At 35.9% G+C, this 27,822-nt stretch overlaps 2 protein-coding genes and 1 long non-coding RNA gene across 7 annotated transcripts in view; 1 reads left to right on the forward strand and 2 right to left on the reverse strand.

The window, feature by feature from the left end:
- Window positions 1–76: 76 nt before the first annotated feature.
- On the reverse strand, window positions 77–20,003 carry CRLS1 (cardiolipin synthase 1). Of its 2 annotated transcripts, none has more exons than XM_079129118.1 (7): window positions 19,499–20,003; window positions 16,466–16,603; window positions 11,775–11,904; window positions 5,081–5,166; window positions 4,189–4,257; window positions 2,576–2,667; window positions 77–574 (listed from the first exon to the last, which is right to left on the reverse strand). In XM_079129118.1, exons 1-7 carry the CDS (start codon window positions 19,802–19,804, stop codon window positions 487–489), a joined length of 909 nt encoding a protein of 302 aa, XP_078985244.1. In that variant the 5' UTR covers window positions 19,805–20,003; the 3' UTR covers window positions 77–486. The 2 variants fall into 2 exon arrangements, with proteins under 2 accessions (XP_078985244.1, XP_078985245.1); XM_079129119.1 differs by having other exon boundaries at window positions 19,729–19,861.
- On the forward strand, window positions 18,648–27,735 carry LOC306655000. 2 transcript variants are annotated; one of them, XR_013762153.1, is made up of 3 exons: window positions 18,648–19,490; window positions 23,259–23,445; window positions 27,514–27,735. It is a non-coding gene; the product is annotated as an uncharacterized lncRNA (long non-coding RNA). The 2 variants fall into 2 exon arrangements; XR_013762154.1 differs by lacking the exon at window positions 27,514–27,735 and adding an exon at window positions 25,833–26,502.
- MCM8 (minichromosome maintenance 8 homologous recombination repair factor) overlaps window positions 22,789–27,822 on the reverse strand; it is a 43,247-nt gene continuing 38,213 nt past the window's right edge. For 2 of the 3 annotated variants that reach the window (XM_079129083.1, XM_079129082.1), the window contains exons 18-19: window positions 23,548–23,737; window positions 22,789–23,038 (exon numbers count right to left, since the gene is read on the reverse strand). In XM_079129083.1, coding sequence (XP_078985209.1) covers window positions 22,946–23,038; window positions 23,548–23,737 — 283 coding nt within the window. In that variant the 3' untranslated portion in view covers window positions 22,789–22,945. Of the gene's footprint in view, window positions 23,039–23,547; window positions 23,738–27,822 lie in introns of those variants that run through there. The other variant, XM_079129084.1, reaches the window with a different exon arrangement.

Consider the following 27,822-nt stretch of genomic DNA (forward strand, 5'->3'; position numbering starts at 1 on the left):
GATCAAATATTAACTATATGAACTATTCATGTGTACACAGATCTAAAAAAGTCAAACATAAAAATGAATAGCCAAGTCGTATAAGATATGTATTTAATCCCAGGGAACTCACTACAGCTTTATAAGCAATGTAGGTTCTAGAGACAGATGTCAACACTTCAGTTTCCATGCTCTGAACTGCATTTTTAAAAAACATAAAAAAGGACTGACAATAATTGGAATAATTCATCTCTTATAATCAAGAATCCTAAGATTAAAAATTCTAAATTATAGTTTTATTTATATTTAAAAATACATTGGAAATTCTGCATATGCCCATGATCAAGCTTATTTTCAATGCACATTACTTCAATTCTGATGACATGGTTTGTTCTGACAAGTCCTTTTACAAGCTGAACACCAAAAGTAGGGAAACTCCTGTAGATTTTCACTGGCATTGCCGCCGATGATGTATATTGCTTCACAGCTAATGGTGATGAGTGACTCTCATCTGCCTTTTATCACCTGAACAGTTTTCCGACCATAATGATAATAACTATAAGCTGACGCAGCTGTGGTGAAAGCTGTAAAATACCTTTTATGAAAGAAAAGAAAGAAGATCAGTCATCAAACCTAAAAAACAGTAACCATGGGAATCATAAAGAATTCATAGAAAAGATCTATTTAAAAGGCAGAAAGGAATGTTTATCTTTTAAATTATAAAAATCTAAATACATGGTATCTCTTTAAGACTTCATTTGAATGTCAAACAAATTAATTTAATGGGCCCTAAAAGTGAATGATAAAACTAGCAACTGTCATTTTTAAAAAATATATATTTTTAGTTGTAGATGAATGCAATACCTTTATTTATTTTTATGTGGTGCTGAGGATCAAACCCAGTGCCTCACATGTGTTAAGCAAGCACTCTACCACTAAGCTACAAAGCCAGCCCAGCAACTGTCATTTTTAGGCAGACATTATTTAGATGTCTTACATTCTCATTTTATTCTCACATTTATTCTCATTTTATTCTTCCTATAGATGAGAAATGGGACAAGAGAACTTGCTCAGGGAACGTGACAGAATTAAGCAGGCACCTGGCTTGGTTTCAACTCTAAAGCCCATGTACTCTTTTCACTGTTCCATGCAGCTTAGAATATTAGATTCTATTTTTTTATACAGATTTAAAATTCTAAGGATATCTGCATCATTTAAATAATATTCAGCTTTCTTTATCGACTTTTCATTAAGTGAACTGCCAGGTTAATCAAATTCCCCTTGGGATGACATTAGGGATCCCCACGGCATAAGAAACACTAGCAATTAACGGGTTACTTTTTAGGGCACCACCAGGTGATATAGAATCATTAAGACTCATTTTGTCTGATCATATCAGTTTGGTATTCTAAATTCATATATAAACAATGATATGTAAAAGTAGGACTAACTGCTACTAAGAAATAAGTTGGATGGTTTTAGAAAGTCAAAGGCAAATTGATAAAAAAAAATGACTATCAAAATAAATATAAGGTGCCTGTGGAATAAAACTGGAAAAACATGGTAAATATAAATGTATATAAATGTAGATGGACTCTACATTTTAAATGCTTTGCAAATGTCTGAAGTTCTTGTGTAAGGATGGGTGTAGCTCAGTGCGAGAGTGCCTGCCTAGCATGTGCGAGGCCCAGGTTCAATCCCAGCACTGTAAAAAAAATAATAATAAAATAAACCCAAACACACACAAAAAATGAAAGACAAGACAAAATAATAATTATAAAGTTCTTGCATCACCTTAAAGAAACAAAGTATGGAAATCAGAGAGGTTGTATTATGGATGTGTTTTTTCCAAGACAGAAAACTCCCACTGATGGACCTATGCTTAAAGAAAAGCCTTCATTTTATATCATAATGCATAAGATGAACCAGAATAAATATACTCATATTTTTTAGGTTAAAATAAAAAAATTTGGACTATGTATCATTTTAAAAGATTCTTTAGTTTAACTGACTGATTAACCAACCACTTTCTGGTCCAGATTGCATCAAGCAAGATAGTTTTAATTATAGGTAAAAGTGGACCAAAACATTTTGAACTCTGAAAGTTTGAATTTTCAAAACTGTAAACAATTAACATAATAAGATTCAAACTCCTCTCTCCAGGGGTCCCTCCCACTATACCCCTTTCCAAACTGGACTCCTTTTCCCCTACCACTGTTCTCTTATATTGACCTTTATTGAGGATCTGTCCCTCCATCTGATAGCTGCCCATCAGTCTCATACAAAATCTACCTATACCTCATGATTCAATGCTACTTCCTCCCTGAAGCTAGTCCTCTTCCTGTTACCTGAATGAATCTTTCCTCTGCTCAAACCCTGACAACATTAGGTGTACCTCTCATTCCTTTTAATTTTCATGACAACTAGCTTCTACACCCCATTCTTGATAGTAAGCTTCTTAAGAATGGTTATTAATCACAAAATATGGCCTTGGCTTTATCCAGTTAGGTGTTCATTAAACATAAAGTCATTCTAGGACTGTCTAAATAAGCCACTGTGTTGACAATCTCCAAGAGCAATTCTAAATTTAGCTTACCAAAGCATCTGAAGATAAATGCTATCAGCATAATTGAAAACTGGAGCTGCCAAAGAAGCTGCCACCAAGATTAACTGAACTGCTGTGTTCACCTTTAAAAAAAAAAAAAGAGAAAAGAAAAAGTTATAAATTGGATCCTGTTTCAAGCATAGCCCAGCCCATCATGACATACTCAGTGGGTTTAATGATGATCTGCAATATCCATGCCAAAGAAGTTGGCATTCACAGATGAGAACACATAAAAAAAGTCAGCTTCACTCGTCGGTCCACATAGCTGCTCATTACAGTGAGGGTAATGACTATCAGAAAAATACCACTACCTGAATTTCCATAGCAATCCAAAAATGTTGCATAAATCATTCCTTTTTTTCCAGCTCCCCATTAAAATAGTCCTGTAAATATGGAAATAATTAAGCTGCCTCTTCCAAGCTGAGGACATGAATTAGGTGATTTGCCTGCAGTTACAGAAGAGAATCAAACCTGCAATCCAGATTCCCCACTGCCTTACCCAATACTCCTTTAACTTGCCTGCCTATCAGATCATATGAGGTTAGAAAACAGAAATGTGTTCATCTCCATGAAAGAAGAACCCTACACGAAAAGACAGCAATGGAGAAAAGAGGAAACAAAATGAGAAATAGTTTGAAGACACCCTTCACTCATTATGAGAAGTATTCTAAGGAAGAGTCTGTGATTATGAAGCAGTGGGTGATGTGTGCAAAGGAGCACCTCAGTTCTAGCAATCATTCTGTAGCCAGATGATAAGGATTCCACTTCATTTTAAAAACTATGATAAAGTCCACCTGGAGGATGTCCTTTAAGAACAGGATTTGTTTTGATATAATTTGTCTCAGTACCTCCGTAAGACACTTCTATGTAGTGCTACGTTCGAATTGCTATACCTGACATAAACACAAGTCACTCAAAGCCAAAAAGCTCCTATGTATGTAGGTAAAAGTCCGCCCCATAAGTCTTTAAGAAAAGCAATGGTCCTTCTGTCTTGAAGATGATCACCCTCCCTAACCTGTTAAATCTTTCATAGGGATGAAACAGGAAGACTTGACCAAATTAAGGCTACTAGGAAAAAAAAAAAAAGTATGGCTTGAAAATATTTTTCTTTTGTGCAAAGATTGGTGTGCAGTTACTACCTTGAAAAAGACTGAGGAAAACAAAAGGGATAATTAAAAGTAGCAGTTGTTAAAAAAAAAAAAAAAAAGAAACTTTATTTTTCTGTCCCTTTCCACTTAGTGGTCACTCTTAAAAATGAAAGGGCCTTTTTATATGATGTTTTCAGTAGAAAAGGAAACAGTAAAAACACAAGAGACTCGATGATTTTTGTGTGTCAATCAAGAATTTCAACTCCCTTCACCTGCCCTGGCCTATCATATCACCTAAAGCTTAAACTCAGACCACCAACATGAAGCAAAATATAACACAAGGATCCAAAAAGCTTGGAGGACAAAAGAATTGGATTAAAGTTGTCTACCTGACCTCTTTCTCTATTCCCTCTACTCATTGTGTTTAATTTGACCGAGCTTCAGTTGTTCTTGAAGTTTGTATTACAGTAAAAATTCACAAAGGAATAACTTAAAAGAATGTTGTGTGTCTCTTACCTTGCTGATGAACGTTGGTTTTAACCTAGCAGTAGCATAACAAGGATTGAAATACTTAGCTAGTGTTCGCTGGCAGAGGACAAAAAAAAGATAAAGTTTCAATTTATTGTTCAAGTTTAAAACATTTTATTGTATGTAGATTAATAGTTACTAAGTACTTACCATATGCCTGGCCCTGTGAGAACCCCTTATATGCATTCTTCTCATGTTAAATGATATCATCTATATTCCTTATAAATCATACATAGGCTTTTGAAAATCAATTCTTTAAAAATTACATATTTATTTCTCAAGTCCTTTAAAATCCTAAGGTGCATCTTTTGTTAAATAAATTAAGTGAAACTCTTTTATCACTATTTTCTTAAAAAAAACCAAAATGAATAAAATACCGTTTTATTTTCACTGGACTGGGAATCAAAAAAAGTTATTATGCTATGCTTATGTGCTCAAATATTTACATAATCAATGACCAAATATGTAAGCAAACCATCATATTCGTTCAACGACGATTTTAGAAGCCAGTTCTAGATAATCCATAGTAAAGGCTAAATAAGACAACAACATGGTTTAGAGCCATGTGAAATTCTTTTAAGAATTTACTGCTAGGGATGGGGACCAGCTGTGCAGGATTTCATGTACCACTGATCAAAAAGAGTTGGGCTTAAACAGAAACATGCCTTTTTAAAATGGATTATTTATGTGTTCCATAAATAAATACCACAGTGTGATTTAAATAGAATAGGTAATTTTAAAAAAGGTTTCTGGTAAATGAATAAAAAATATTGCGATGAATTATTCCCACAAAGTGAAACAGAATATAATACAATGAAACTTTATTTTTGCCTTAAGACATAAATAATGCTAAAGGAATAATTTTTGGAAACAAACTCACCGGTGTTGGAAGAGTTCGATATCTGACATAAAAAACAGCAGCAATCAACATTACATCTCTTGAAATTATCATATAAGTAAGTGGAACTGAAAATCAAATAAAAAATAATTTTAACAAGGATTTTGAAAATTACTAATAGACACTATGACTACAATAAAGCCTCATTCAACTTTACCATGAACTGATGTTTCCTATAATTAAAAATTTCATGACAAATACCTATTGATGGTTCAGGGTCCCTACAGTGAACCACTGGTCTTTAGATTTGTTTTTTAACAAAAGTGAAGTGCAGACATGACTTTCAAAGACTCCATCTGCCTTTCAGAATGTCCATCTTCTTGTCTCTTTTTTTTTTCCTTCATATGTTTAAAGCTATAAGTCTGCAGATATCAATGACAGCTTTACTCAGCTGCTCCTCCCCCAATTTCTTCTTTGTTAACTCTCAGCTTTGTGAATTTAGGAAAAAAAAAAAAAAAAAAAAAAAGATCACCATGCTCATTAGAATTAAATGGAAAGAGATGATAATGAGGTTAAGAAGGATGTAGGAGGCCTTAAATTCATTCGGAGCTTTGATTACTTGCTTCTGCATTGATTACTTGCTTCTGTATTTTAGACTATTCTCTGAAGAGTAAATCTCCTGTATGTACAACTGTGGAAAAACAAAAATATTTTCATTCTAGTTCTGTACAGACAGTTCTACTCAGGCAACTATTATTCTTCTCCCCACTCAGGCACTGAATGAATCCAACTTGTCTCTTTTTTTTTTTAAATTACAGGTTGAGTATTTCTTATTCAAAGTGTTTAGGGCAAGAAGTGATTCAGATTTCAGTTTTTCAGATTCTGGAATATTTGCTTACACTTATCAGCTAAACATCCCTAATCCAAACATCTAAAATTTAAAATACTCCAAAATCCAAAACTTTTTCAAGCATGTCATCAGGGATGCTGTATTCCTTAGATTCTGCAACATGGTCCCTCAACCAGAGCCAAAAGAATATTTTAGATGCATAGCTAAAGTACCCCTACTCTCTTGTTGAATGAAAATGGGGGTGGGGGGCAGACACTTACTTCACTTTATATCATTCTGCACTGAAGGGAATTTTAACCATGACCTTAAATCTTTTCTAAGGAAAAAAAAAAAAAAATTTTTTTTTAAGGGAAAAGAATCTTGAGGTCACTCAGTTCAAATTTTGTCAATTATTGAAATAAAAGGATATATGTGTGTGTGTGTGTGTGTGTGTGTGTGTATGTATGTATATTTCTTCCATAAAAGTTTCAAACAATCCTTTTATGAAGTACGTGAGGCTGTATTTATGATCCTAGCCAGTTTTGACATTCTATTGGCTCTACCATTTGAACAAAATCTCACTAATTACAGATTTAAACTTTATTTATTTAGGTACTGAGGATGGAACCCAGAGGTTCTTAACCATTGGGCCACATTCCCAGCCCTTTTTACTTTTTATTTTGAGACAGGGTCTCACCAAGTTGCATAGGGCCTTGCTAAATTGCTGAGGCTGGCTTTGAACTTGTAATCCTCCTATCTCAACCTCCCAAGTTGCTGGGATTACAGTGTGCACCACCACGCCTGGCTCAGATTTAAACTGTCAAGCTCTATTGGTTATAGATATGATGTAAGTGTTGATCCTTGCCCCAGTCCTCTATGACAACATCATCCGAGGAGAAAATGCTTCTGCACTTTAGCATATTAGCCAAGCTAGAAAACAGCAAATCATGAGTCTTAAAAGCATTTTTTAATGCAACAAACTTTCCTATAGCAATCATTAGCTGGTAAATTCTAACGACAATCCTACTTTTAAAATGTAGCAAACTCGTGCAAATTAAAATCATGTATGTTAGCCACGAAGGAACATGCAAGAACTGTATGTCTATGGAATTCACACTATGCTGGGCAGAGCATTGGGCTCAAACCCAACAGTGCGACCCAGCGATTAGCATCTATGAACTCATTTTACCACCTGCAATCGTCTGGTGGGTCACCATTAAAATATTCAACAAGTTTTCCAATTTATATGCATCTAACAGCATGATTTCAAAGAATACAAAGCAAAATCATAACTGCAAAGAAAAATACTGGAAAACTAGACACAGAGAAGGAAATGTTAACCTATTCTCCCAGTAACTGACGGAACAAGCAGAACAAAGGAGAAAGAAAAAGTCAATAAAGAAATAAAATACTTCTGGGCATGGTAGTGCACATTCCCAGTGGCTCAGGAGGTTGAGTCCCTAAGCAACTTAGTGAGACCCTGTTTCAAGACAAAAATTAACGGGCTGGGATGTGGCTGAGCAGCTAAGCACCCTTGGGTTCAATCCCCAATATCAAAAAAAAAGAAAAGAAAAAGGACTTAACGGGATTGAAAACTGGTTCTAATGAACACATAAAGAATATCAGACCCAATTCCTGCAGAACATAAATTCACTTGAAGCACACATGAAACATTTAACAAATTTGTACACTAGGTCGAAAGACTATAATCATAGCACATGTTCTCTGGACATAAGGTAATTATGCTTGAAATCAACAACAAAAAGCTAGCTAGAAAAACCCCCACAAATTGACAATGAATTAAAACACCCATTATTAACCATATAGGTAAAGAAGGAAGTCATAATAGAAACAGGAAAATATTCTATACTTGACAGGAAAAACATTAACATCAATATACAAGATGCAGCAACAGTGTTATTTAAAGGTAAATGTATAGCCTTACATGCAAACTTTAGAAAAGCTAAAAGGAGTGAATTACATATCCATCTACAGCTGCACTCTGTCTAATACAATAGCCACGTGGAGCTATTAAGCACCTGAAATGGTAGAACTAAGAGGGGTAGTAAACGTAAAACACAACATTAGATTTCAAAGGCATAGTATTTTTTTAAAATCATTTTTTGCTGATTATGTTGAAATGACATGGTTTTAAATATACTACATTGAATAAAATAATTCACTGAAATTATTTTCACCTGTTTCCTCTTATTTTTAACATAGCTACTAGAAAATTTTTAATTATATATGTGGCTCCTACTTTATTTCTACTAGACAACTGATCTAAAGAATTTTGAAAAAGAACATCAAGAAAACAAACAGAAAAAGGAGCAAGGTTTAATGAAGTAAACAACAATCGGACATGTTTGACAAAACCCAAATTTGATTAACTCATAAAATAGACAAATCTCTGGCAAGATGGATCAAGGAAAAAAAAAAAAGGAAGAAGAAGAGGAAGAGCCAATAGCTTATAATAAAATTTTTGTAATACAGAATAATACAGATGAAATGGACAAATTTATGGAAAACCATAATTTTAAAAAATGATCAAAAGCTGAACTATTAAAAAAAGATGAATTATTAAAACTGAATAATCCTATAACAACTGAAGAAAAATGAATCACCTCTTTCAACTCGCCCTTGAAGATAACTCTAGGCCTTAAAGGCTTCAAATTACATGAAACATTTAAAATTATAAAATGACTACAATCTCACAAAAGCATTTCATAATAATGGGGGAAAAAAAGGCAAAAACAAAAATTCCCGAGCTTGCTTTATGAGGTTATTAATTTGATACCAAACCTAACCAGGACATTTGGAGAAAAGAATTCCAGAACAATCTCATAAATCTGGATGTGAAATCATCAACAAAATTATAGCAAATTGGTATGGTTTGGATGTGAGGTGTCCCCCAAATGCTCACTTGTGAGACAATGCAAGGTTCAGAGGAGAAATAATTGGGTTGTAAGAGTCTTAATCCAATCAGTGATTTAATCCCCTGATAGGGATTAACTGCATGATAACTGAAGTGGTAGGGTGTGGCTGGAGGAGATGGGAATTGGGGCGTGGCTTTGAGTATATATTTTATCTGTCCAGTGGACTCTGCTTCCTGATCAAGATATCAGCTGCTTCCCTCTGCTACCCTCTTCCTGCCACAATGTGCAGCCTCACCTTGAGCCCAGAGGAATGGAGCCAGCCTTCTATGGACTCTGAAACCGTGAGTCCCCAAATAAACTTTTCTTCCTTTAAAATTGTTCTGGTCTGATCTTTTAGTCACAGTAGTGAAATAGCTGACTAAAACTAAATCCAACAATATCTTCATAATTTAATATGGCCATAGGGGATTTAAACCAGAAATTTCAGGTTGTTTTAACACCAGAAAATCAGTAATATCCTTGATCCCACATTAATGGCTATAAGGGAAAAATGATTTGATCATCATCATACACAAAGTTTTCAATATCCAATTGTGATAAAAACTCTTAACAACCTCCCAACAAACTGAACTTCCTCTCTACAGAACCTTAGAGGAACCTTCAACAGTGAAATGTTAAAGGCTTTCTCTGACACTGGGAATAAGACAGATGTCACTTATTTAACATTATACTGTATGGTGCAGTAAGGTAAGTAAAAGAAAAGATGAAAGGACTGGAAAGAAAAAATAGTGTTATTAATCATATAGTATATAGTAGAGGATGTAGAAAGTCCAACAGAATTCATATTATTAAAGAATTAAGTTTTTCTAGACACAAAGATCAACATTAGAAAAAAAACTGATTTCCATCATAACAGCAATTATAATAAATAAAAATTTAAAAACTACCATTTATAGGAGCACCAAGAACTTAGGAGTACATCTATCAAAAAATTTATTACCTCTCTGAAGAACAGTAAAAAACTTTCAGAGACATTAAAGAAGATTCAAATAGACACATAATATTTGTGAACTGGAAGATTTACTATAATTTAAAAAAAAGTCCATTCCTCCAAATAGATCTATAGATTTAATGCAATTCTAATCAAAATCTCAACAGATTCCAGCCTCCCCACCTTGGAGAATTATCGATTTGGGGAAAAATGAATATAAAATTAATTCACAAATGGAATGGTCTAAGAATATCCAAGGTAGAGGGACTTGCTGTATCACGTATCAAAACGTTTAGCAAAGCAACAAGAAAAATGTTAGTGGTACAGACAGGCAAATCAACAGGGGTAAAAAATAGACATGGATCCAGAAATGGATGGATCCATGTATACAAGGATACTGCAATGAGTTTGGACAATACATGTTTTTTAATAAACTGTGCTGGGATAACTGAGTATCCATGTAGGTAGTTAGAAAATGAATTAGATAAGATTTAGATAATTTTAACAAAACCAAGTAGGAAAAAAAAATCCTTAAAGATTTCTAATACAAAACACAATCACATAATGGAAAAAGTATCAGAATGGCATGAAACATCTCTACAGCAAGATAAAATCTGGAAGTCTATGAGGGTCCTCAAAATTCTGAGTGAAAGTGATCTGCAATTGAAAAATTATGCCCAGTTCAAATGTCAATAAAGTCCAGAGGGTAAAACAAAGACATTTTAAATGTCTAAGACTGCCAAAAGTTTTGCATCCTTTTATAGAAAACAATTGAAGGATACACTTCACCAAAATGGATACTTGGTAAAAAGGGAAACACCGGAGCCAGAAAAAACAGACACAACTGGGAAGAGAAAATGTAATCTCCCAGAATGGTAATGAAGAGAAAACCAGCTTGGAAAATAACCCATTCCAATTACTGAAGTGAAATTCACCCCAACATTACATAAAACCAAAAACCTGGAAACAATATTCAACAGGAAAATGAAGTGGCCAACCAGAATAAAAACAATATAACAAAATACATTGTAACTTAAAAAAAAATGAGAGGTATGAAAATATACAAACTAAAAAAAAAAAAAAAAAAAAAAAAAAAATCAACTGAAATTTGAATGTCCACAGAATGCTCTACAGGTTTTTTTCCCTAGAAATTTATATGCATTAGAATGAGAGAGAGCACCTCCTACCCCCTACCCCTTTAGTCTCCCCAATCACATACACATCTTCTGCCTTTTAAAGCAGCACATAAATATAAACATTAATCTAATTTATTTTTAATTTGGTTTGATAATTTAGAAGACTGAAGGTAAAGGAGAAAAAGAACTCTGAGCTTGAAGAGACTACACTAGACTAAACTGCCACTATACTTCTTCCCACCAAATATCAATAATGATGTGACACTGAAGGGCCACATGGCAGCTTCACTGTTCTTAGATTTCTATCTCTTGGGGGGGAAAAATGGTTTAATCTGGATCAAGGGAAAAAAATCAGAATACAGCTGAAGTAGAAAATAAACATGCAAAATACAAAGCAAAAGATCATAAAATGTCAGAAAAAGTATTCAGATAATATATAAACTATATATGTGATTTGAAAATTGCACAATACTGTCTAAATAATAATAGCATGGAATTTTATAGATACCTTCAGGATTTCAGAATGCTCACTATAATTAAACTGTACTTTATAAAGATAATCAGAGACCTAGGAAAACTTTAAATTACTTTTAAAAAGTTAAGCACTAAAAATATATACTAGAACACCAAAAGATTTTTAAGTAATATGAATTGGCACTGATATGTTTGCTTAATTTAAATTTTAAACAATCGAAGAAAACAATTGCCTTTATTTAGTATAACAAGGATGTAAACTCAAACAGTTTAATAAGCAAAACAGTTCAACAGTTTAAAATTAAGGAAATAGTTTAAAGTTGAAAAAAATATTTTTGGAACAAAAATAATGTCTCTCAAGAGAAATCCTAAACTGACCAATGTCATTCTTCCCTGTGCTATTTAAAAGTACGCATGATGGCGATCTTACCTGGAATAAGATCTGCATAGGTCAAGCTAACATATAAGACACTGATAAGTATTTTATCAGCAAGTGGATCAAGAGCACTTCCCAAAGCTGATTTTTGATTGGCCCAGTTTCGAGCAATAAATCCATCCAACTGAAAATAGAAGTGTTTTTTTTTATAAATGTCATGACAGGAACAGAGTAGATATCTTGAAGTTTAAGAAATACCAGAAATACAACTACTTTCATAAAATGTAAATAAAATCTCTTCTATTTCTTACCCCCAAACATTCTTGTATTCTCATTCTTAATTTAAATTAGCAACTGGTCTGAAAATAATTTCAGATTTATATTACTTTTTTCCACCCTCAAGGTCTTATTCTCACTATTTCTCTTTGTGGAAGGAAATCAAACACAAATTTAGAGAAAGTCATACAAAACTCACAGAAAGATGACTGTGACAGCATTGTGAGCCCTGGGATACATTCACTATGGCTGAAACAGCTGCCTTAACTTACAAGAACTACTCTACCTGTGAGATACTGAACATCCCCCCTGTCTACTTTTCCATAGTATGATTCAATTCCTTGTAACTTATTTTAAATTTTATAATTTCTTTTGTTCAGTCCCACTATTAAATCTATGTTATGACTATATTTGCATTACCTGTATCTGAATAAAAAGCTTGATCCTCTATACCTGGCCTAGTTATAATGCTGATACTTAAATTATTTCTTATTACTTCTTATTGTTGAAAACATATTTTAAAGCTGAGGCTGAATCCAATTGCCAGCGGGTCAAATGGGGCCGGAAGCCTGGTTTTATTTGATCTGCCAAAGCTTTAAAAAATACTAACTGTTGCCAATATTTACTATAAAAATCCAGATCTACAGCCTAACTTGAGAAAGGCAAGGACCAGGTCAGCCTGGGGCCACAAAACCAAATACTGCCCACCCATACTAAACAAAGCAGACGTTTTCTGTTTATCCTAGTTCCTATCTGGCTTTTTACACATTTTATTTAACATCAAGTTTCGAAAAATATTTGAATTTTTTTTTTTTTTTGGCGGTACTGGGAATTGAACCCAGGGCCTTGTGCTTGCGAGGCAGGCACTCTATCAACTGAGCTATATCCCCAGCCCATGTTTGAATTTTTGATTCCTATTTCTAAGGAAAAATAAAATCAACTTAGATATAATTAAACACAGTACATTTTAAAGGACTGAAATGTCTTCCATATCTCAAGTATTCCAATGAGTTAAGGAGACAGGACAGTGATTAAAAATGCGGTCTTTGTAGCAGAATAGAACTGGTTCAAGTCCTGGCTCTGCCACTTACTGGGTGACCTTGGGTAAGTTATTTGGCCTCTGGGAGTTTCCTCATCTGTAAAACAGATAATATTACCTACCTCAAAGGGCTGGGTATCTTCGGCATATAATGAGATTAGTATTTGTTCATTGCTCAGCATTTAGTAAATCCTCAAAAAACAAAGTAGTTACTAGCTATTACTATCTCAATGGGAACAATCCATTTTCTTCTTAAGAAGACTAGAGGCAATGCTGTCTAATGGAAAGTGTCTAGAAAGGGGAACTGGGTGGGGCCTTGTAAGCTCCAGCTTGTAGGTCAGTTAACTGATCTCAGGAGACTTAACCTCCCATTTTTTTTTAAACCTTTATCACCCTTTTGTACTCACTACTCTCATTCACACCAGATTTCAAGGTCAGTCATAACCATTCCTTTGTAAACATCTACAACTCCCTTACTCTGCTCTCCCTGATCCCACCACAAAACCATGTGTTCCAGAACTGTAGGCAAGCAGCTGAATGTTACCAAAGATAAATATATAAATGATTGAAGTGAAATTTGGTTTGGCTCCAAATCTGTGATCACAAATCTCTGGTGACACTCAATACTGCCTGGCAATCTTATGCTTGCCAATGGTATTCACCTTCTCTTTCCACACTATTTCATTTTTTATAAACTCTCTCATTCTAACCCATATCCATGTCTATATTTTTCTTGAGGGAAAAAACAAACAAAGGCCATTTTCAGTACTCCCTCATACTCTCACCTCCAAGATGCATTCATTCATTGTGTTCCCTGATCTCTATCCCAAGCCCTCACCTTCTGTGATTTGGCTCCTTCCTTTCCCATCTCCCCTGCATCATAGATCTCTCCCTTCCACCTGATCATTTATTAATCAGTGAACTAACAAAAAACCCAGCTAGTACACATCTTTAAAACTACCCTTACTTGACCCTATGTCTCTATCCCACTACAAAGCAAAACTTCCTTAAAGCAACACCCACTATCTTACCACTTTACATTTGTCATCAACTTACTCTACTCATCCCCACTTCTCTATAGATGGCTTTTACAAAGGTCACCTATGAATTCTGCATTTTTATATTATTTGACCTCAATGCATGCAGCGCTTTCTTCACTCTGGGACATAATGTATTGCCTAATTTTTCTCCATTCTCACCAAATATTCCTTCTCAGTGTCCTTCACTGACTACTTCTCTGTTCTACTTATTCATTTCTCTGAGTTCTCATTTCTCTTCTTTTACCTCAGCCTTGATATTTCACACAGTTGAGACCAAATATATCTGATTGCTCCCAAATTTGCACTTCTGTAATGAATACGTCCTCCAATTCCACACTATACTTGACTTCCAACTGATGCTGCCACATTAACAGGCAGCACAGTTCTTTGTTATTTTTCCCCTAAACCCTGTCTTATCCCAAATGTTGCTCATTCAGAAAACGTCACTTCCATGCATCTCACTGTTGAAGAGAGGAAATTTAATAAAAAAGTAACAGCCTAGTGTTCATATTTGACTCCTCATTCAATCCATATATCCAATTCATCAACATATCAACACTATCTTCAAAATATTACCTCAAACCCATCTACTTCCAACTCCAACTCCCACCCCATGCCAAGCTACCACCATTTCTTTCCAAGGTAAGCCTCTGCTCTTACCTCTGATAGATAGTCCATTTCCTATATGCAATTCAATCTAGACCTGCTCTCCTGCTAAAACAGGAGTCTGGCCATCTGATCAGTGGCTAATCTGGAACCATCATACACATTTAGAAAAATACTAATGGAGCCTCTCTTCTGTACAGTGAATATTTCAACCTTGTGGCAGCTAACCCCTAAAAAAAAAAAAAAAACCTAAAAAACCAGCAAACCAAAATGGTGAATTCAATAACTGAAAAAGTTGCTGTCCTGTTATGTGAAAATTTTCATTATCAGTGTAACAACCTTTGACAGACTTGAAGATCACACTAATGAGAGGAGACCTTTCAGGCATCAGAGACAAAAGAAAGCACAAAGAAAGGGAGAGATATTCTAAGAATGGGATAAGGTGGTGACAAATAGGAGCTAAACTTTGGAAAAGAGGTTAAGAGCTAATTTGAGAGGCTATATTTGGAAATACATATAACAATGCAAATGCTGTCCTTTGTTTACCCTTTAAAATCATCAGCTAATTCTACACTACTCACCAATGCTACCATTACTAGGGAGGTAGAATTTTGTTTCTATGACCCTCAAAAGAAACAGCTGACATTACAAAGAAAGATGATTTATCACTTTTATTTACAGAAAATTAGTTTCTTTCTATTCTTGCTGCAGAAATATCAAGCAAAGCCTTTCAAAAGCTAATTGGTTTCAAGAAACACAAATTATTATTGCCTATCTGAGAGCTAACATGGATCTCAGTCCAGTCCTGTGCAAGAACAAATATCTACGTCCACAAGCTAACTTTGTCCTGATTTGTAATTTATCCTCTACCTTTTCTCTAGGTAGAGGTGTGTAGGGTGTGTAGTTTTATAAGCTACTTCAAATCCTTTATGAAACAAGGTTGGTGATAATCACAAATAAAGTCATAGATGATTGACAGCTAGCCAGTCCACAAATGTAATGTAGTCTTCTATTATAAAATGATTCCCCCAGTTCTAATTTGGAATGACTCAAATAAATCTACCCTCCTCCCAAACTGACATACTGGTATCAAAGAGCTCTTCCCTCTTTTGTCCATCTCCTGGGCTGTGGAAGAAGAAAGGATGCCCAAGTGCCCACCCCAAAGCAAGATCTTCTGCAGTGTAGTCAAAGGGGTAAGGAGCAGAATCAGGGACCAAATTTGTGAGGTAACTGCAGCTTCATCCTAGCATTAAAACTGAGAAGAGCTCGTGCCTCTATAAGCTCCCTGGGCACATCCTAGCTCCCTAGGCCATAACAATTGCTTTCTTCTCCACTAGGAAAACCAACTCTTGTTGCTGATCAGAGAATTTTTTATCATAATAAATAGAAAAACAGTTTCATAACTTCTCTCCTTTATTTTCACCCCTAAAGCAAGCACTCAGCTTTTGGGAACTTCCATACTCCTTTTTTTTTTTTTTTTTTTTTTAATTGTAAACAAATGGGATACATGTTGTTCCATATTCCTTTTATAAAGAAATTTAAAACCAAGATTAAAAAGTGCCTACTCTTATTCCTTCCTAAAACCTTTACATCCTCCCCTTAGACTGTACATAAAAATGTTCCACACAGATGCTAAAGACAAGTCCTTACATCAAGAACTAGGTCAAATTCATCTTGAGGATTTCCTTCCAAGGAAAAGCTGACTAAGGCTGTGCTATTTCAGGGTAGTAGTAGAGACCAGGGAATGTGGAAGGCAGAAAAATGAGAATGCATTTATGACTTACCAAATCGGTTAGCCCAGCTAAAGCAAAAACTCCTAGTGCAACATTAAAATCTTCTTCAATAATCAAATATCCCAAAACTGGGGCCAAGCCAATTCTTGTCATTGACAACATATTTGGGATTGTCCATGGATTTTCATACTGAAACACAAAGACAACAAAATTTAAATGAAATGTTATAAATTCACACTTTAAATAAGTTCATACATCAAAAAATACATTTAAGGGGCTGGGGATGTGGCTCAGTGGTAAAAAGCACTTGCCTAGCATGTTGGAGGCCCCAAGTTCAATCCCTAGTACTGTCAAAAAAACAAACAAACAAACAAAAAACACGTAATAAACTTAAAGAAGCTACATAAACTTTAAATTCAGCACTCATATATATAAATGTGTCTCTCTATATAGAGAAAAAGTTTTCATTCTAAAGACCAAAGAGACAAACATATTATCATGTAATTAAATCTTTATGTGTCTTCCTTTAAAATTTAGAACTTTCAACACCGCTTTGAAAAGTAAAGTTTCTGGGCTGGGGATATAGCAAAGTTGGTAGAGTGCTTGCCTTGCAAGCACAAGGCCCTGGGTTCAATCCCCAGCACCACGTAAAAATTAAAAAAAAGAAAGTGAAATTCTGAATGATCTTATAAATAGACAGTCTGGAAAGTGTTAGAAAAAAGTTGAATTATCAACCCCAGGCACTGTAGCTTCAATTATTACAATCATTTCCTTACATGTATTCATCAAAAGGATGCTAAACACAGTATATAGAGATGTGAATGAAAAGTGGAAAACAGATTTCATTATATAATCTCATCAAAAGCCAGAGAATTGCTGGCCTATGAAAGATATTTGCAAATCTGTTCAAAACAGACATGCCAATGTTACAACCCCAAGTAGAAACCCAGGGCTTTCACAGATCCCATATGGGAACTTTGATTCCTTGAAACTTCATTTGAAGCCAAGCTGGTAGAAGTTGGCATTAACCAAAGAGCTCTTTCACAGCTGCTCTGAAGAACAACCAACCCTTCCTTGCCAAGCAGAGTCTGATCTCATGAGAAGGTATTTCAACTTAAAAAAAAAACTCAGCCTAACAGAGCTCAGATTCTCTGCACAACAGGGTACAGAAATAACAAGAAAATGCTTTTTCCTAAACCACGGATTTTTTTCTCCACTGAATCAAGACTGCCAATTTCACCCCATGAGACTTTAAAAAACTAACCCTACTTAACATTTTCTTAATTAGTAACCAAGTTGCCTGAATCTTCCATCTTTTAAAATTCCATGAACCACCCTCTAAGAAAAGGCATTCTCTAAAGATAGCATTCTCTAAAGATACTAAATTTGAGTTTTTAAGCAGAATCCAGCAAGAAAGCACTCAGCTCATAGGGGTAATGGAGTGGCTGTGTGGGTGGTCAGGTGGCACAATACTGTCATTGAAAACTATACAACAACTTCATATTTCCCAGTGAACAGTCACTAAAGAATCTACTTTAAGATCTTTTATTGAAAAAGGACCACATTATAGAATTACATTAAAAGAGTACAAGAATATATTCCAAATTCAAGTTCAAAGTGTTTTAGAGCTAGGAATGGTGGTGCACATCCGTAATCCCAGCAACTCAGGAGGCTGAGAACGAACTGTAAATTGGAGGTCAGTCTCAGCAACTTAGCGAGACCCTGTCTCAAAATGAAAAATTAAAAAGGCTGGGGGCTGGAGCTCAGGGGTAAAATGCCCCTGGGTTCAATCTCCAGTGTCCTCTACCCCTGCAAATCATCAGTGTGTCAGAGTCCAAAGGAAAAAAGATAAGTCTGTTGACAATACTGTGGTACAGAGTTACTGATCCAGAGTTACAACGACTCACAGAAGGGGTGGGAGAGGGAAAAGTAATTCATGATTGAGAAAATGGGATAACAAATCAAGATCAGAATGAACAGCCCCCAAATAATCATCCTCAGAGACACCTATCAGGCAAAATTAAACACAAAATTGCAAAAAGCCACTTCCACTTTGGTGAATTAATAAACAACTGAATGTTATTGGATCAGTGAAAAGGGTTCTTTTGAGCTCTACATAAAATACCACAGTAAAATAAAGTGCCTCATTAATTTCTAGCTATTAAATTTGTAAAAGTTTCAAAGTTAATATTGAGAGCTAATCTCAGATTACCCAACCAGATAACCTGTGGCATACTCGACCAACTACTGCCGTTCTGGGAAGGACTTCAGCCAGGACAGGGCAATTTCAAAGCATCCAGCATTCAAACCCCAACATGCTTTAGCTATTAGTGGAGTTGAGACTCCTGCCAGGATGTGGCCACCTCAACCCATGCTGTACAACTGATGAAAGCAGTACAGGGGCCCAATGAAGACCTAACAATTGAAGATGTAATAATTGCATGAACCTTGCTAACATGACATCAAAAGCTGTCTCACTCATGCTCTAATGTCTTCTGCCTGAGAAGTAATTTCAACAGGTAAGTGGACAGGAATTTACCTCCATTAACTTAACAGTTTTAATCTTTCTTTACAATTCGAGGTGAAAGGATTTTTAAATTACCATCTAATAAACTAATTATCCTTCATCCTAATGTGTCAGGTCAAATTACGGTGAATCAAACCTGCACAAGCAAAGGGAAGGGACTGTATACTTTTCTGAAAGTTCCCATACACTTGCCCTACAGGTTAGGGATTCGCTTTAGAAAATTAAAAATAAACTTTCAACAAGGCTTCAACAAGGCAAGCGAAGACTTTCTTCTTTTTTTTTTTTTAATTTAAATCAATGCAAAGTGCATAGGCGCTTCTAGCAACGGGTGCAGACAGAAAGGGATGAGAATGGGGTTTCTAACTGACCACTTAGACTGTAGGCGGCCCCTATGGTGCCCCTGAAATTCACCTCGGTCGAATGACTCACACGTAACTTCTCAGGAAATAGTGTAAAAGTTCTGAAACCGAAGCTTCGGGGAATCCCACAGGCCGTCACTCACGCCCACGATCAAGCCCCGCAGGCCCGCGATCCTCACCGCACCCCTCGGTACGTACCGGACTGGCGGCGCTCGCCCGGACCCACCCGCCGCTCCGGGCCTCCGCGGCGGCGTCCCCTCCTGCCGCAGGCCCGGGGGTCGCCTTGCCCGCGCCCGAACAGTGGCTCCGTGGGCCGGCTCCAGCAAGCCGCAGGGCAAGAGCAGCCGGGCGCAGCGACCAGCGCTCGGCCTGGCAGCTCAGGCAGCAGGGCGCAAGCGGCAGCAGGGCCCGGCGGGAGCGCCCCTTACCCGGCCGCACCCCTAGTATCCAGGTGGCCGCACGCAGGGCCCCCCACGAGCCACGCGCCAAGCGCGAGGCCAGCATGGCCCTGCGGCCGTGCCGCGGGGACAGAGGCGGTGAGAGATCAGCAGCCCGGGTCACCGGCCAGCTGCTTCTCCATAGAGACCCCGCTATGCCGAGAAAGTACAGCCACTGCTGCCTCCATACTAGTTTCAAATCCCAGCACGCTCGGCTTATACAGGTGGCCTGGAGCCGCCAAGGAAGTACGCCTTCGCGACGCTTTTGCGACACCGACGCTGCCCGGCTCCCCAGCGCCTCCCGGCGGCAACGGGAGGTGTGTGCCGTTAAGGTCCCGCGGGCTTTGTGGAAGTGGTCGGTACCGCCGGACTGCGAGCGGAACAGAAGCCGGTGGGGTGGGAAAGGGGGAGAGGAGCACGGCCAGATGACTGCGTGGCGAAAGTAGCTTCAAGACAGCAAGCGTCATCTCAGGTCACAGTGTGAAACCCTCCGAGGCCGGAGGCCGGCATAAAACCCGCTTCGATGTGTGTGTGGAGCTTTAGGGTCCTTGTAGGAGGCTTAAAATATTAGTGAAGTATCTGGTATGGCATAAGTACTAGTTCTCTGCTCATTTCCTGTTTTTTTTTTTTTTTTTGAGTATTAAAATGAGCATATACATCTACGTCTAAAATAGGAATAATGGAAAATGTCAATAGTAAGAATTGCTAATTGTTTACCCGGGAGGAGTACTTACTATAAAGGCTATAGTGCATTATCCCGTTTAATCCTCCAAATTCTAGCATAGGCTCCACTATTACCTTTATTTTTACAATTAAAAAAAAAAAAAAAAAAAAAAAAAAAAAAAAAAAACAGGTTTAGAGGTTAAAAACTTGCTTGTTTGAAGAAAATCCCAAGTAGTCATGAATCAGTTCATCACTGATTATTATATATTCAGTATTAATGTTACATATTAACATTTTAACATTATTGTTTGTTTGCAGTGCCACTACCATCGAGCTACATCCCTTGGCTATACCAAACAATATGAATGGTTCTGGTGGCCTCCACTACATCCCTCAGTGGGGTCTGTGATAGCATACCCACCTTAAAGTTGATCTTAAAGACCAATTGAAATTGAACATAATTATAGACCTGAGCATTTTATCCAAGACTATCTTTAATTTCTTATGCACATGTTGAAATGCTGATATTGAGGGAAAAACTAAAATTTTTGTTCTAGAATTATAGGAAGGGTAATTTTGTTTCTAAACAAGCACTGGAATTAGACATTACAATTCTCCTAGGTAGACATGGATTTTGGATAACCCTGGTAAGGGGGATTTGGGCAGAAGGAAGGAAAGCCTAGTCCAGAGCTTTTACTACTAGAGTGGTGTAAACTGAGGGGAGGCCCCCTATTGGGCAGGAAGTGAAACAAACTTTGGGGCTTGTGACTGAAGGGTTTGAAATAAAACCTATAAGAGCTGATTGCAAGGGAGAAATAAACAACTAGCTGTTAGTTTGGTACTGTGATTCACTAATGTCAAATAGACAATACAGAATCTGAAAGAATACGGAGCCATTTCATCTGTTAAATTAGATTTATAATAGTTTTTTCCCTTATAACTTTACACAATATTAGCCTTTGATCTTTCAGGCAAAGATCTGAAAGTTTCCATTTCCTCTTTGAACAATGTATTCTTGTCTTTCATGTCTACTACTGTTGATATTACCTGTTGACATTTTATGAAATATGCTGTTAATAGATTTACCCCCACCTTAATCTTTTTTTATTTTTATTTATTTATTTTTTGAACTCAGGGTTACTTAATCACTGAGCCACATTCCCAGCCCCCTTTTTTGGTAGTTTATTTAGAGACAGGGTCTCACTGAGTTGCTTAGTGCCTTGCTTTTGCTGAGGCTGGCTTTGACCTTGTGATCCTCCTGCCTCAGCCTTCTGAGCCACTGGGATTACAGGCATGCACCACAGCACCCAGCCTACCCTAGTCTTTAAAAACATATTTACATTACCATCTACCTTTTCAAAAAGCCAGCTTTTAATATTCACATTGAGTTGTATGGCTATACTCCCACATTCATTTTAGTTTTGATCTTATTATTGGTTAAATATTTAATGTAAGACCCATAGTTTTGGTTTTATTTTGGTTAAATATTCATTGTCTTTTATATATTTTTTTTCATTCATTTGGTTTGCTGAGGGTTTTAGTAGATTTTCAAACAGTGGCTTACACTGCCTATAAAACCTATATTTTAAAGTGTTTGTTGGCTACATACATGAATATATGGCAGTTCAGTTTGAATTCACTCACAAAATGTGGAAAATTCTGATGTTAGTGGTCCAGTCTCCCTGAAGTAGAACTGGGAAAACTCCCTAGCATCCTATGAAAAGCCTTCTTTAACTGTTTCTGGATAAGACTTCTCTTTAGAATTCAGCAATTTAAGATGCCCATTAAGAATCCCTTTGTTGCTATTCTGGTGTGGGTAGCAGTATTCTTTGGCCTTTCTGCAGAGGTTCCTGGTATGTAAGTGACATCCATGGGGCAAGGGGGCAGTAGCACATTCCTATACAGCATCCAGTGTGGCAGCAGGGTGTTATCAGTTCCCTTTTCAGGCTAGTTCTAAGGCATGGTTTTCCAAACTGCTTCTGGAAGCTTATCCTCTTGGGTCATCCACCTTTTTACAATTCTATTAGCTTACCAAAATTCTTCCCCACAATAACTTTTCTTGTTTAGTCAAGACCAAGAGTCTACAAATTAGCCTATGGGCCAAATCAGATAAACTGCCTATAATTACTAAATGGTTAAAAAGAAATTCAGAATATTTTATATTCTCAACATGAAAGTTTTATGAAATTCAGATTTTGGTGTTAAAAATAAATTTTTTTTGGAACATGGACATGCTCATTTGTTTAGGTATCATCTGAATGTTTTCCCAATGAACATCTAATATGCAAAACAAATATAAACATGACAAAAATTCAACCATAAATAATTTATATCATTTAGATAAAATAATGTAAGTAATGTATTTTTAGCTTTTTGGAGAAGATGTAGAATTTTAACACATGACTTTATCACTTCTTATATTAGTCGACCATTATCTAACATTTTTTCCTATTATTTTAGGACATTATCTTTCAGAGAACAGTTTTTGCATAGTCTTTATTTTTGAGATGGCTTAAAATAGAGGCCCTGACAAGGCAAAGCCACTTTACATAGTTTGAAGTTGGTAAATCTTTGGACCTTTTTTCAAGAGGTAACCTTGGTCGTTGAGTGACCCAATAAAGCTTTCAAAATCAGCAACCTGGAAGAAAACATAAAATTAGCCCATTAAGTAATAGGCCAAAATATGACTTACTAATCTTTCCAATAGTAATACACACTATCAAGTTTCTTGGCCAAAAATTATTTGTACTTTTTTAGTGCAACTCAGTATGTTTTTAGTGTAAAAACAAAAACTATATTAGTTTTTTAAAATTATTACCTATGCAATTTTTTATGCAATTACATGGATTATTTCCTAGAATTCTAAAGTAGGAAGAACAGATGGAATCACGTACATTTAACAGATGAAGAAACTGAGGTTCAAGGACATGAAGATGATTAAGATGGGCAAGCCACAGGATTGTGGGCAATCCCTGTATGGAGACTTGAGTCTTGCTATAATGCTTGCCTCTAGCTATGAAGATGCTGAAAAAACTTTGTAAACATGTAGGTATAAATCTTAAATAAAAACTGCTTTTGTTCTATTATACATTAATGAGGCTCCTGAAATAATTATTTAAAAAAGATTAAGTATCTAGTTTATCATACCTGAATGTTTAGCTCTTTAGCAATCTGTCGAAGTTGATGAAATTGAAACAGATTATTGTAAGTTCTTTCAGCAATGCTATTGAGAGCAGAAATAAATCTTTTTGCTGTTGACCTGTTGCTCATTCCAGAGCCATGCTGGGACCGCTCAAAATCTAGGTTTCCAAATTCATCAGAGTAAGTTCCTAACATGCTTAGAGAGGGAAAGAAAATGTTATCCAATGTGGCATGGCTATAGAAATTTTTGTCCTGGGCTTCTAAGTTATAAGAAACACTTGGATCCCAGTGATCTGGGAGGCTGAGGTAGGATTACAAGTTCAAGGTCAGCCTCAGCAATTTAGCAAGACCCTGTCTCAAAACAGGGAATGTAGCTCAGTGGTAAAGCAGCCCTGGGTTCAATCCCTAGTACCAAGAAAAAAAAAAAAAAGAAAAGAAAAAGGAAGAAAGAAAAACTTGGAAGTAGCCCTAAGACTCTCACTAAGCAAAGATTCAAACGTATTTTCTGAGTGACCACTTTGAAATGCAGTATGGTATGGACTTGTTTAGGACAAAAATATTTTGGACGTGGTTACTACTGCTTTTAAGAAACTTCTAAATTTGAAAGAGAAATATAGAAAAACAGAGTTGATAAACGACAATATAAATACCTAGTACATTCTTTTTGAATTATGAAAAGAAGAAATTCTAAACATAATAAATTTAGGCTTTATTTGTTAAAGATATGTTCCTATTTCCTAGAGAAATATCTAGAAACAGCATTTAAAAGTACTCTAGGAATGAAATAGGTCTATGTTGACTTGCAATAATGCTGGTTAGATATTACCTCCAGTTCTTTTTTGCTTTCTCTTATTTGTACAATACTACCAAGGAAAGAAATATGCGCTTGACAGTGAGTTTTAGCTAGAAGTCTGAAAACACCAGTTAGAAATTAAATTAACCAGCCTATAACCCAGCTTTATTGCTGATTCCCTACCTGAACAATGGAACAGATGTATACTTATAGCCAGGTTAATAGGCAAAGATGTTATTTAATCAGGAATTAATCAATCATATATATATATCAGTCACCTGCTAGGCAGTGGGCTTATAGTGGTGAACAAGACAGGTATAATGCCTATTTACAGAGCTCAAAGGAATGATCTTAAAGGTTACTAACAATAAATCTTCACTTTTTTCTTGGATAATCACCTACATTAAGTAAAACTGTGCTAATAGGAATATAGGTCATTCAAATCAGACTAATAAAACAATAAAGCATGATGAGCATTTTCCTCTCTGAAAGTATACTCTTATTTAGGCTCTTATGATTAATCTACAGCATGCTTCCTTCTCATAAAAAGTTGTCAAAAATGCTTTAGGTTAATAATTAGGTAACACTAACCTTAATTATATTTTTTAGGCTATCCCACTTAATCCCCCCAGAAACCCTATGATTTAGAGACTATTATTCTTATTATACAGATGAAGACACAAAGTCTTGGTAAGGTTAAGTGACTTGCCAAGGGTCACACAACTAGTAAGTGGAATATTTGGAATTTTAATCCATGCTACACTGCTGCAGATTTGGAGAAAGCTATGTAAGATATTTGAGCTACTTTTTTGAAATAGAAAAAACTCAAAATAATCTCCAATATTTCAAAGTAGCTCTATTCTGTTATGCTTCCTTGTATATTTTCAATTTTGGAAGGAAGTTTATATGCACCATTTACTAAAGGCAAACATTTAGTTTTCAAAAAATATACAGCTCTGGGCCCTGCTAACTCAGATGAACTACATCACAGTTTAGATTTTTCTCATTCAGGCTTGGGCTTCCCAATTAAAATGTAATTTTACAGGTTCAAAAACACTTTAAGGACAAAACTTCAATGAAGCTGAAGAGATAAGAAATTCTAAAATAGAAAATTTAAAGAATGAACAATGATTACTAAGCTACTTTTAGCATTAATGCAGTACATTTAATGAGGGCCTATTGTGTGCCAGACATGATTCTGGCCTTGGAAATACACTGAGACAGAGAAGGTCCTTGCTATCATAGGCTAAGGAAAAATCATGTTTAGTGTGGCAAACAGATAATTCAATGTAATCTCAATGTGTTTAACTGGGCCTATCATGGAAATAATGGTACATAATTCTAATCATTTGCAATCTATTCTCACTGTTGCTGACAAACTCTGAATTAAAGAAAAAGTTCTTCCTCTTCTATAGGCTGCTATTAAGAGAAAGAAACAAGCTGCAGCTGCCTTCAGAAGGCAGTTTGGGTTCCATTCTATTCATATGCATACCTGCAGAGGCAGCTGGGGGAACCAAGCAGCCTCCATGTGTGAGGCAGTACCAGCCTGAGGATGACGAAAACTAGGTAAAGTTTCTCCCCATTAGAAAAGGGAAAAAGAATCTCCAGTTCAAGGCTATTGGACAATTTAGAATGACAGCACTGAGAACTAGATCCTAGAAGTTCTTTGGACTTGTTCTTCCAGCTATGAGGCACTTTTTTTTTTTTGGGCGGGGGTGGTGGGGGTTACCAGGGATTGAACTCTGGTGCACTCAACCAATGAGCCATATCCCCAGCCCTATTTTGTATTTTATTTAGAGACAGGGTCTCACTGAGTTGCTTAGTGCCTCACTTTTTGTTGAGGCTGGCTTTGAACTTGTGATCCTCTTGCCTCAGCCTCACCAGTTGCTGGGATTATAGGCATGCTCCACTGTGCCCAGCTATGAGGCACATTTATTCACAGCCAAAGAGAAAGAACTGGGCAAAGTCACCTGTTTCTGACACCATGCAAGCCCCAGAATATCAGCAACTAGAAAACAAATCCTTCGACTTTTGACGAAATAGAAATTACTTAACATAAAATAATCTTTAACATACTTTTAGCCCTGGAAAAATAGGTTCCTAACAGATTAAAATTTTATTTGCTGTGAGAACATATTAAAAAAAAAAAATCTAATACCTAAATTATGATAAAGTTGTGAAATGAAGGGGAAACTCTAGGCAGTGAAATGGAACAATAGCCAACATGCATTCTAAATGAAATCAGGTATAAAATGTGTATGGTATGCTACCATCTGTCTGCAAAGGGGAAAAAAGAAAATACAGACATGTATTTGTGATGAGTATTTTGTATCTGAAAGTTATACACAAAATTGGTAATATTTGTTGCTACTAGGGCAGGAGGAGGAAGCATTGGATAGCTATTAAACAGGTTAGGAAGAAACCTTTTCTACTTCCTAACTTTTTAACTTTGGAATTTTGAAGTATATAAATATACTTAAAATTTAAAAAAAAAAATTTTTTTTAATTGGGAGAAAAAGAACCCTACCTAATTAGCTTTTACTGATTAAAAAAAAAAATACATGTCTAAGGAAGCCATATATGCTCAATTAAAATAGAAACTTTTCTACCTTCTAAAAGTCATGACCTTCTAATGATGTATAAAATACAAAGGATACAGTTTAGCACAGTTAATATTTTTTTAGTTGTAGATGGACATAATGCCTTTATTTATTTATTTTTATGTGGTGCCGAGGATTGAACCCTGTGCCTTACACATGCTAGGCAGGTACATTACCACTGAACCACAACCCCAGCCCTAGAACATTACTTATTGTAGCACTATTTCTAATAGCAAAAGAATCAAAAATATTCATGAATCTAGCAATGAGGGACTGATTAAATAAATTACAGTGTATCTATACAATAGAATACTATGTAACTATAAAAAAAGGTAGTGCCCTATGACAATAAAGAATGATCTATGGAGATGTTGTTAAATTAAAAAATGGTATAGGAGAGTGTAAACAGTATGCTATTAAAGGGGAAGTAATGGGTATCTCAGTGGAGAAAGGTGGGGGGTAAATGGGGCAAGAATAAGCATTCTCAAAATATGCATTTTTTAATTTATTTCTGAACCCTGTGAATGTATTACCCATTCAAAAATATTTTTCTTCTTTTTCTGTTTTTTTTTTTTTCAGTACTGGAAACTGAATCCAGGGGCACTACCACTGAGCTACAGCCCTGACACTTTTCACTTTTTATTTTGAGACAAGGTCTCACTAAGTTTTCCCAGCTTCAATCCTTCTGCCTCAATCTCCCAAGCGGTTGGGATTATAGGCACGCAACACCATACCCAGCTAAAAAATTTTCTAGAGATTTACACAGAAATATTTTAAACCAAGAAAATATAATTTCTTCATAAGTAACCTTATTAATAATATAATTTTATATAGGAAAGTAAGATAACTGCCATTTCATTTAAAAATTTAAAATTTAAAATTTGAATC

The sequence above is a fragment of the Sciurus vulgaris genome, assembly GCF_902686455.1.
Source record: "Sciurus vulgaris genome assembly, chromosome: 2".
NCBI classification, from domain to species: Eukaryota; Metazoa; Chordata; class Mammalia; order Rodentia; family Sciuridae; genus Sciurus; species Sciurus vulgaris.

Coding starts and splice junctions, on each gene's coding strand:
- CRLS1 (XM_079129118.1), bottom strand. CDS start 19,804: ATGCTGGCCTCGCGCTTGGCGCGTGGCTCGTGGGGGGCCCTGCGTGCG. Junction 11,905..16,465: donor TAGCTGGGCTAACCGATTTG/GTAAGTCATAAA, acceptor TTCTATTTTCAG/TTGGATGGATTTATTGCTCG. Junction 4,258..5,080: donor ATCGAACTCTTCCAACACCG/GTGAGTTTGTTT, acceptor GTCCTCTGCCAG/CGAACACTAGCTAAGTATTT.